This window comes from Cydia fagiglandana, chromosome Z (genome assembly GCF_963556715.1).
Source record: "Cydia fagiglandana chromosome Z, ilCydFagi1.1, whole genome shotgun sequence".
Taxonomy (NCBI): Eukaryota; Metazoa; Arthropoda; class Insecta; order Lepidoptera; family Tortricidae; genus Cydia; species Cydia fagiglandana.
The window spans coordinates 16,928,143-16,939,362 of record NC_085959.1 but is presented as its reverse complement, the minus strand read 5'-3'; the positions used below and the strand labels follow the sequence as shown (position 1 = coordinate 16,939,362).

Sequence of the window (11,220 nt, the reverse complement as noted above, 5' to 3'; positions counted from 1 at the left end):
TTTAATTAAAATACATAAATACCTCCTAAAATAGGTGTTCCGCAATAATTGAATTATATTATTATATTATAATATATTCATTATCCATTAGCATTTCAATTATGTTTATGTTTAACGAAGATATTGAAGCTTCAATTAATCGCTATTTCGTTCCGCTGTGTAGCGTTTATCGATATATAACATGATTAAAATCGACTTTTCACATCCCTAAAAGAGCACACATATACGCTTTTACGCACACATACACAGCCTGGGCGCATCAAGAAAGGCAACACTTGATTTGAAGTCCACCTTGTCAACAGTATGGTTGTCCTTTTTTGACAAACGGCATTTTAAAAGAGCGAGGTGAGAGAAATGATACTAGTTGCTGCGTCGTGAAAGAGAACAGAAAAGGTTGGGCCCTTGACTCGCACTCAACACTGGACGAGTTCACTATGCTCGTGAAAGAGGTCGTACATGACTTCCGCATGAAATTCGCGTGCGCGGGGATATACCGCGCGCGAACTTTGACTTCAAGCTTATTAAGGAACTAATTATTAAAAGAAATTGGCAAGGCGATGTAACGACGTAGTGATAAAATCATGACCGAACGGGATGATCATGACATGTTCATCTTTCAAAAGAAATGACAGAGCATGACAGAGCACTTATTTTTTATAGGTACGTATAATCAGGGACCGTTACCGGTTTATCTAAAAAATAAAATATCTTTAGCTAAATGAAATGCAAAAATATACATAAACAACCGCGATACCGAAATTGAATACCTACCGGTTAATTTGTATGAAAAATATACCTACCGGTATTCAGTCCCTAATTACGTACGTCATTAAAATATCTTATGAGAATGTACAGTTTACCTACATGTACATATACACCGTGTTTTTATTGAATTCCGTTAACTTCGGGGTATTGTTAAGTACGTTTAAGACAACTAAATGGCATAGTTAAATAAAAAAAATGATTTATTTTCTTGTAAAAAAATTTAAAAAGTAATTAAATGTACATACTTCACTATACTTAACTTTACTGTACTTAAGTTTAGTAGCAAATGTATAAACTCATTCTAAACACTAACCAATATGTAAACCGGCCTTAAGGCAAGTGTACACGCTTGTAGAGGCCTTATAGGAAAAAAATAATTATTTATTATCTCCGAAATGGAGTTAATTAGAATATCGGTGTCTTTAGGAAAGTTACTTGATTTAAGCTCAGGAATGCACCCTTGAAAGTAACGGAAATAAAAAAAACACGGTGTATACATAGAAATTGTAGTTTCTAGGTATCAATGAAGTACCAAGTGCAAAAAGTTGAAACTTATGCAAGTAGGTACTTAGTAGACAACTTTATGAACAAAAATGTGTTCACCTTAGTCCGCCTGTCACAGCCCATTTTCACCAACCCCAAGGAAGCGGAACCCTTATAGCAGCGGTCGGCAACCCGCGGCCCGCGGGCCGCTTGCGGCCCGCGAACCTCTCACTAGCGGCCCACGAGCCTCCCTGGCTATTTTATAACAATGTCTGATAAAGTCATAAATATTAACAAAGTGCGGCCCGCGTCAACATCGTTAACTACTATATATGTGGCCCTATTGGCTGCTAAAAGGTTGGCGACCGCTGCCTTATAGGATCACTCGGCGTCTACGTCTGTCTGTTCAGAAAAATTGTGGGGGTCGTTTGTGAGATACCTAATAATTATTTTTAATTAATCTTAAAAAAAATGACGTAATTCGGAAACTATCAAACATAAGAAGCTGAGGCAAAATCATAGACACCATTAGGGGTGCTTACCACAATATTCGATACTCTATAATTTTCCTTTGTACGGAACCTTCGGTGTGAGAGTCCGACTCGAACCTCGCCGGTTTTAGCATGAGAACCTGTTTTGACATTGATTACCTACTTAGTGTTAAGTGCGAGTACATACATTTGCTACTAAACGCAAGTAGCTGAAGTAGCAAATATGTATGTACTAGCTCGCACCAAAAAAACTAATCAATATAAAAACAGGCCATTAGATAAAGGGTAAACAATCTTGACGTGGCTGTTTATTGAAAAACGTTTAAAAAAATATAGTTATATACGTTTATAACGTTTATTTATGAAATTAAAAAGAATCTAAATGATCGTACCTATGGCTATATGCTAGAAATTGCTGAGACTAATTTTTATTATGTGTTTTTCAAGATTATTTACCGTTTCTCTAAAGCTAAAAAGAAACCAGCCAAGTGCGAGGTTCGCACACGAGGCTCGAAGGGTTCCGTACCATTAAGCAAAAAAATCAATCATGGGAGCCCCACTTAAATATTAATTTTATTCAGTTTTTACTACCTATTTGCTGATAAAGCGGCAACATAAATACATCATACGGGAAAATTTGAACTGCCTAGCTATCATAGTTATGAGATACAGCCTGGTGACAGACAGACAGGCGAACGGACAGCGGAGTCTTAGTAATAGGGGTCCCGTTTTTACCCTTTGGTTACGGAAACCTATTTTTTTCGGTACCTATCGTTCGTATTTGTCACGCTAGGCGCCATTCATCTATGTATTACGTAAGCCAATTGATATATTCGACGCCCCCCCTCCTCTCCCGAACCCATCTTATTTTTTCTGACTAGGAGGAGAGAGGGGGTTTTCATAGTTCTTACGTAACACGTAACGAACGTACGAGTTTTCATTTCTATGAAATTGTGACGTTTAAAATAATACTTCCACACTCTATGAGTCTATGCTAACGCAATAATTGACTTGTTAATTTACTATATTTCTTTTCTCAAATGTATGAATCTTGTATATTTATAAATCTACCTTTAATGTAGCTTAGTCATGTAAGCCTGACCTGTAATTTATATTATCAATACAATATGAGTATGAGTAACAAACACGTTGCAGAGTCAAAAATTATTTTTGGTAAAATTAATCACTAAAACAAACCAATCGCTTATTAAATTTTTCCCTTTAGGGGTCATCCATTAATTACGTGACACGAATTTCTAGGTTTTTTTGACCCCTCCCCCCCTCCTTGTCACATTTGGTCACATTTGGCAAACCCCTCCCCCCTAGTGTGACGTCACATTTTTTCTACGAAATCGCCAAATCGAATTAAGTAAGTACCTGAGTATTATTAATATTTTATCAAAATATTTTTGACGATATAAATATTAGTAATTTTATAACCCAAAACTGCTTAGGAAAGAAAATTAAACGAATAAAAACGATTATCGTTTTAAAAACTTGTTATTTAAATGTACAGCGAATAAAATAATTCAAATACATTTTCGGTTACTGATGAAGTTAAAGTGACGTCACAAAGTTTGTGTTGCCCCCTCCCCCATGTCACAATATGTCACATTTTCTTGACCCCCTCCCTCCCCCTAAACGTGTGATGGAATTAATGGATGACCCCTTAGATTCTGACGTAATATAACCAATATAGGGGGGAGGGCGTCAGCTTATTTTTACATAGGGGAGAAACCTGGCAAAAATCGTTGGCGCTCTAGTCTTGTTCAATCAAAGACTTTGATTCAAAGTCATTATTTTAGTACTGAGACTGACTGAAACAGCAACGTTCGTAAGTTTCCGTGAAAATACGAAGGAAAACAATTATGAGCTACATCTGTTGTTTATAAACATTATAATAGAAAAGTTCCTTTACTAATACTACGGTTTCAGGTGTGCAACGTACAACGTAGGTGACAGGTGACTAAATAAAACTACTTTATTACATTTCAAATGTATGTATAAAAATGCTGCAAATGTAATAGGGTTAAATAACTCATTCCCATACATATATGTATAAATTTATAGATCACGTGTCGTAAAGCTAAAGTCAACTTGTAAGGTAAAAGTACGCTCCATCGAACGCTCAATATCCGTCCGTATTACCGAATTTCTTCTATTTTAGGCTGTAAGTCGATTATTTACAGCTGATATTTACTTGCGTATTTTTTTTCCACGAGTTAAATACCTATCTCTTCCACTATGCCTCAGAGTCGGCCAATTTGTCCCGCAGTTGGGACGTGGCAACTGATCGAAACGGATCGTTGCTGCCGATTGCCACTTTGTATGGGCAACCTTAAAGAAATCGGTAAGAAGTTGCGTATATTTCTTAAGGTCATAAAACCTTTTAAATTTATTTCTGTGTTTCAAAGTATGGTTTTTCAGTGTGACTACTTAATTAGTTTGTGTATTTTAGTCAATTTAATTAATTTAGTGCAGTCATATTATCAGAAATTAAGCTTAATGTGAGTTTGGTGATGAGTACACCGACAATTTGATTGGAAGGTATTATCGAACAGCGTCCGGAATCAGGGAAAGCGTATGTTTATGAAATTATTTTTTTAATGGTTGATTACGAACTATTTAGATTAACTACTTAATTTCACAAATAACTTAATGTATTTGTAATTTTATGATCAATTGCCGAACAACAATAACCTATATATATTATTATAAAACTGCGTTTGAAATGTTCATGTTTTACGACTTTTTGGCATCAAAATAAGGTTTTTGGCAAGACTATTATCAAACAATAATTTTAGATATTTTACGTCAGTATTAGCAAGAACTTTACACATGTACGGTTTTGTAATGGATTCAAGTATTAAATTTAATGATAGATTTGTAGTTATACCACATTGATTACGATTTAAATACTATTTTCAAAATCCGTTCGCGAAATAGGTTCCACATATTTTCCATGTTTCGTTCACCGAACGGCCGTTCGGTAAATGGTACCCATGGTCTCTGCTACCGAACTCATGTTTGCGTTGGCCATGTTTCTATTCGACGTTCATGAGAATATAATCCTTATTACGATAACGGCTAGGTCGATATTTATATGTTTATTTTTTGTGACCATTATTTCAATGCCAGCGCTTTTCAAACTTTAGACATACTTATTGGACGCCTGATAATAGTCTTGGAATGTGGACAAAAAAACTGAATAGGATAATAAAAATAATGAAGCAATAATATTTTATACAGGGTGGTCCGAACCTAAATGTCCAAAAATTTTTTTTAGATTCCTCTCGTCGTGGGCGACTGTGATTTTTTAAACTTTTATCTTTTGTTATGAAATTCCGGGGTTCCCATACAGGGTGGCTAAAAATTAACTACATTCCCATTCCCAGGGAGGTTTTGGGATTATACTGAGCAACTTTTACTATGGGACCAACTCCGAAATCGTGAAAAAAAATTTACCCTTCCATAGAAAATGGACGAGCCAAAATTTATGAAACAGCCAAATTTTTTTAAACACATGCGTACATGTTTTATAATTGTTGCGTACCTTACTTACTGACTTATTTTTCAAAAGTATTTTTCAATAAAAAAGACACGTCAAGATCGCTTACCATCTTTATAATGCTAAAAAACGAAGCATAGTAGGGATTTAATAGTGAACTACTGAAGTTTGAGCACCACTCAACACCATATTTTCATACAATTATTTCCTAGTTCGGTAATGCGGGCTCCCTATTCGGTATAATGTGCAAATCACGTTTCTTAGTTCGGTAAACGGTACAAACAAGGAAATTGGAAGAAATTACTTTAAAAATGTTTTTAATACACGTCCAATCATTTCAGTAATTTATAGGTATGTTTAAATGAGGACAAATTTATCTATGTTTCTATTTTAGTATTGAACATATTCGTAAGAAAATATCAGAACTAATAAAAAAATTAAACGTAAGTTTAGGGCTTAAGCATTCGGTGAAGCGTACATTTACCTTACACAACAATGACAGCAAGGAACCAATATTAAATAATTTAAATAGATTGATTAGTTGAGGGTAGTGGTGGCTCTATGTTTTCTTACCCCCTCCCTTATCCATACAACTTTACAAGTTATTCGTGAATTTATGGTTTATCCCATCCCTTTCTTGCAAATACATAAGTCAAAGTGACAGATTAAGACAAACGATTAATAACTAGTTCAGACTCGTAGCGCGAATTAGTGAATAACGCCATTAAGTCTTTACCCATCTTAGCGCCACTTGCACCATCGCAATGGGGTTAACCGGTTAAACCGTTAACTCAGTGTCAAATTGTACTGGTAACCATGGTAACTCCAGGTTTAACCGGTTAACCCCGGGTTATTAGTGCTACGATTGTAAAAAGGTTGTTACTATACTGGCACTTGAGATTCGAGATAGTTTGACAATAAACGTCAGTCAGAAATAAACCGGCTTTTAATTATTACATTGGCGACAGGATTTCGGATTTTATTTGAGTTTTCAGTTAATTTATCGGGCTATTTAATATTTCAAAATGCCCTTCGGGAAGTTGGAACCGTTTGACTTGACATCTAAACAGTGGCCGGCATATATCCGCAGAGTGGAACAGTACATTGTATTAAATGAGGTGAAGACCGAACTGAAGGTGCCTCTGCTGATAACAGTTGTCGGGCATGCCACGTATGCTCTTATGTGCGATTTGTGTTCACCGACACTTCCGGAGGCCAAAACATTTGAAGACCTGGTAAAATTATTAACCGATCATCTGGAACCGCAGCGATCCGAGATCGCCGAGCGGCATGTCTTTAGGCTGCGCCGACAGCGAGTCGGCGAGCCGCTCGCAGAATATTTGCAGAACTTAAAGCATTTAGCGAGCACTTGCAGTTTCGGCACCAAGCTCGAAGAAAATCTGCGCGACCAGTTCGTGTCGGGACTGGCAAACGAGGCGATGCGATCTCGGATATTCGCTGAAAAAAATATTCAATATAAAGAAGCGGTGGAGCTGGCTCTCGCCCTAGAGGCCGCGGAGAAGCACGCGGAGGTGAGCGGCGCATTGGTGGCGCCGGCGCGCACCTCGGGCGGCGACGGCGGCGGCGGCGATGTTGGTGAAGGTTTGCATCACGCGAGTGCTCGGCGCGACAGGCGCGGGCCCAGAGCCGGCGGCGGCGCGGCCGCGGCCCGGGGCGGCACGGCGCGCGGCAACCAGGCGCAGTGCTGGCGGTGCGGGAAGGCGCACCGGCCGGACAAGTGTAAATATATGCATTACAATTGTGATGAATGCAACACGCGCGGTCACTTGAAGGTGATGTGCGGTAAAGGACGCGATCAGGCTCGTCGACAGTTCGGTCGGCAAAACTACATGGACGAAGAATCTGATGAGGATTTATTTAACATTCAAGTTTCACCGCAAGGTAACAAACCTTATTTTATTACATTGAATGTGGACGGACAAGATGTTGTTTGTGAGATCGATACGGGTAGTCGTATTTCGGCTATTAATGAGGACTTTTATAAGCAGAAGTTTGCTCATAAAATAATTAAACCTAATGATAGTTTCTTTAGCGGCTACTCTGGGTCACCAATCCAAGCCCTTGGATACTTATCGGTTGACGTTGCGCTAAACGGTATCAAAGCAACTAACTTGCCATTGTACGTCATTCCAAATGGAGGGCGGCCCCTTTTGGGTCGTGAATGGTTACGTGCTCTTAAGGTCAACCAGATAACTATAAATGAGATAGTAGAGGAGGACAGACTGGTGACCCAGCTGTGTAGTGAGTTCCCAGAGGTATTCACGGATAAATTAGGTACTTGTAAAAAAAGCATTCAATTACAGCTCACAGACCACGACCCTGTTTATGTTCGTGCGAGGCCGGTACCGCTCGCGTTGCGCGAACGGATTGAACGCGAACTTGAACGACTGGAGCGCGACGGAACCCTGTGCCGAGTTGATCATTCTGACTATGGAACTCCAATAGTACCGGTAGTTAAACAAAATGGGGAATTGCGCATTTGTGGTGATTACAAGGTGACGGTGAATCCTAAACTTAAGCGTGATTATTATCCTTTACCTCGCATAGAGGAACTCTTCGCTAATCTCAGCGGGGGGGAGCAATACACTAAACTGGATTTACGTCACGCTTACGAACAGTGTCTGTTGACGGAGGACTCGCAGCCGTACACTGCAATCACCACTCATGTGGGTACTTTTGTGTACCGCCGCACACCGTATGGGCTTTCATGCATTCCGGAGAAGTTCCAAAAGCTTATGGAGGAAACTCTGCGCGGGATTCCTAATTGCGTGGTTTTCCTGGATGACATTTGCGTGACCGGGCCTAATAAACAGGTTCACATGCAAAACTTGCGCGCTGTACTTGAACGCTTACGCATCATGGGAATGACCTTAAAATTAAGCAAATGTAAGTTTTTACAAGATAAAGTGAATTATTTAGGTTTCATTATTAACAAAAACGGTTTACGACCAGATCCGACAAAGCTAGAGGCCATTTCCAGTGCTCCAGAACCGAAAGACGTATCACAACTTAAAAGTTTTCTCGGGATGTTGAATTATTACGGAAAATTTATACCAAATTTAAGCACTTTGTTGCATCCGTTGCATGCGTTGTTAAGAACCGGAGTTGAGTGGAAATGGGATCCCGCTTGCAAGCAGGCCTTTGTAGAGGCGAAACAAGCTTTGTTAGGTAAGCGCGTTTTGGCGCATTATGAAGAGGGACGTGAACTCGTTTTGGCGGTTGATAGCAGCGCCTATGGCCTCGGCGCGGTGCTGGCGCACCGGTATGATGATGGCACCGAGCGGCCCGTTAGCTGTGCGTCGCGGACGCTTAATGTACATGAGCGGAACTACAGCCAACTTGACAAAGAGGCTTTGGCAATATACTACGGGATTACAAAGCATCACCAATACCTTTTCGGAAGACGCTTCACACTCAGAACCGATCATAAGCCGTTAAGTTATATTTTTGGGAAGAAGAGTGGAATTCCTCAGACGGCTGCAAGTCGCTTGCAGAGGTGGGCTGCGCGCCTAGCGGCTTACGATTTTTCAGTAGAGTTTGTGCGTTCCGTAGATAATGGGCCGGCCGATGCTCTCTCCCGCCTGCCACTGCCATGCGAGGGCCGCGCCCGCGCCTCGGAGGCTGTAAGCTATGTTCAATTAGTTGAAGATTCATTACCTGTTAGTTTCAAAGAGGTGGCCAGTGAAACGCAGAAGGATTCCGTGTTAAATAGAATTTTTGGCTATGTTCTGTTTGGGTGGCCGTCTGTCGCGAGCTGTGAGGAAGAGAAGGCTTATTTTTCAAGGAAGAGTGATTTGTTCGCTGATATGGGTTGTTTGGTTTACAAGTATCGTATAGTGATTCCACAGGTTATTCGAAAGCGGGTGTTAGATGAATTGCATGAAGGGCACTTGGGTACACACAAGATGAAAAACATTTCTCGTCATTATGTATACTGGCCGGGTATTGATGGAGATATTGAGGCGATTTGCCGCGCGTGCAGCGCGTGTCGCGCGGTACGGGACGCGCCACCGCACGCGCCGCTGCATCCATGGGAGTACCCGTTGAATCCGTGGAGTAGACTGCATGCGGACTTTGCTGATTGTGGTGGAAAGCGATACTTAATTGTAGTTGATTCACATTCGAAGTGGATAGAAGCTATTTTGATGAGAAACACGGACGCTCGTACAACTATTCTAGCATTCCGAGCCATATTTGCACGGTTTGGCTTTCCTGAGCAGCTCGTGACCGACAATGGTCCGCCATTCTTATCTAATGAGTTTAAGAAATTTTGTGTAGAAAATTGTATTAAACACGTTACGTCAGCACCATACAGGCCACAAGGCAACGGTGCCGCTGAAAATGCGGTAAAAACAATTAAAAAAGCTATCAAAAGAGCTCTGCACGAAGGTGCGGACGTACCTACCGCTATTAATACGTTTCTTTTCCAATATCGTAACTGTGAGCATGCGACTACTGGTGTGTCTCCGGCCGTAGCCCTGATGCGGCGTCGGCTGCGCGGGCGGCTGGACGCCTTACGCCCTGACCGCGCCGCCGGCGTGCAAGCCGCGCAGGAACGTCAGGTGACGTCGGCTGGCGGTACACCACGCTCCGTCAATGTTGGGGACGTGGTTTTCGCGCGTGACTACACTTTAAGAGGGGAGAAATGGTCGGAAGGTAGGATCAAGTCGCAAACTGGTCCGGTTTCTTATACGGTTGATATGGGTCAGGGAATCGAATGGCGAAGGCATGTTGATCAAATAATTCCGGCCAATAAAGACCGATTTTCACTTTCACGTGCAAGTGTTTGTAATCCGGATGAACAATTGAATGCGCGTGTTAATATGCCCGAAGTGGGTGCTGACGAAGCGTTTGAGGATGCATCGGACGGTGAAGTTATGGCAGCACCAGAGCAGCCTCAGACGGAGCACTTTCCCGCTAGCGCGGGTGTCCTGACGCCACCGGTGGATGCTCCGGCCGCGCCACCGCCCGATGCTTCCGCCCGTGCGTTGCGCGCTTGGAAGCGGGCCCAAAGGTCTAGCTAAGTAAGTGTAGCGTTAGTCAGTAAGTAGTTCTAGTTGTGTTTATGTTTGTGGTTGTGTTCTATGATGGGAAATCGTTTAATTAGATTTTATTTTATTATACCGGGTAGCTAGCTTAAGGGGGAGAGATGCTACGATTGTAAAAAGGTTGTTACTATACTGGCACTTGAGATTCGAGATAGTTTGACAATAAACGTCAGTCAGAAATAAACCGGCTTTTAATTATTACAATTAGGATGGTGCAAGTGGCCCTTATACAATCAATTAATCTTTGGTTATACTACGAGTATACAAGTTACAACATATACCTAGGGTCATTGCGTCAGTTTGCGTTGTTGTAGGCTTGTCTGTAGCTCAGTTGCGTGAAATATATGGAGGTGATATATAACTCTATGCCGCTTCGTATGTCATTTCTGTCTGGACATTTTTAGATTACTTTACATTACATCACAATAAAAACTTTTGTGTTATGAAGCATTCTAGTTTCAACCACGAAGAGTACCTAATTTAATATTTAAATATTATAATTTCAGTTGTATTAATTTTGACAAGGTTTTGCCCATTTACATTAAATATAAGGACGGGCCTGACGGGCATTAAGGATGGTACTATTAGTTCGTTTTTTTTAGCATTAGAAATAAGGTAAACAATCTTGATGTGTCTTTTAATTGAAAAACACATTTTAAAAATAAGTTACGGCAAATATGTAACAGTTATGAATCTAATACGATCATTTATATTCTTCTGCTTTCATAAGTAATAGTTAAAAAGCGTTTTTCAATTAAAAGACATGTCAAGTTCGCTTACCTTCTTGCATGTTCTTTCTAATGCTAAAAAAAAAACAAACTATATTGCAGCGGTGTCACTCACGAATTCGAGCCAATCGTGCAGTCTAACGCAACTATAGATCGTTTTTTAGCATTAGAAAAAA

General features: G+C 40.5%; 1 protein-coding gene across 1 annotated transcript; it reads left to right on the top strand.

Moving 5' to 3' along the window:
* Positions 1 to 6,272: 6,272 nt before the first annotated feature.
* On the top strand, positions 6,273 to 10,292 carry LOC134679349 (uncharacterized protein K02A2.6-like). Its single transcript, XM_063538251.1, has one exon. The coding sequence runs from the start codon at positions 6,273 to 6,275 to the stop codon at positions 10,290 to 10,292; it is 4,020 nt and encodes a 1,339-aa protein (XP_063394321.1).
* Positions 10,293 to 11,220: the final 928 nt, after the last annotated feature.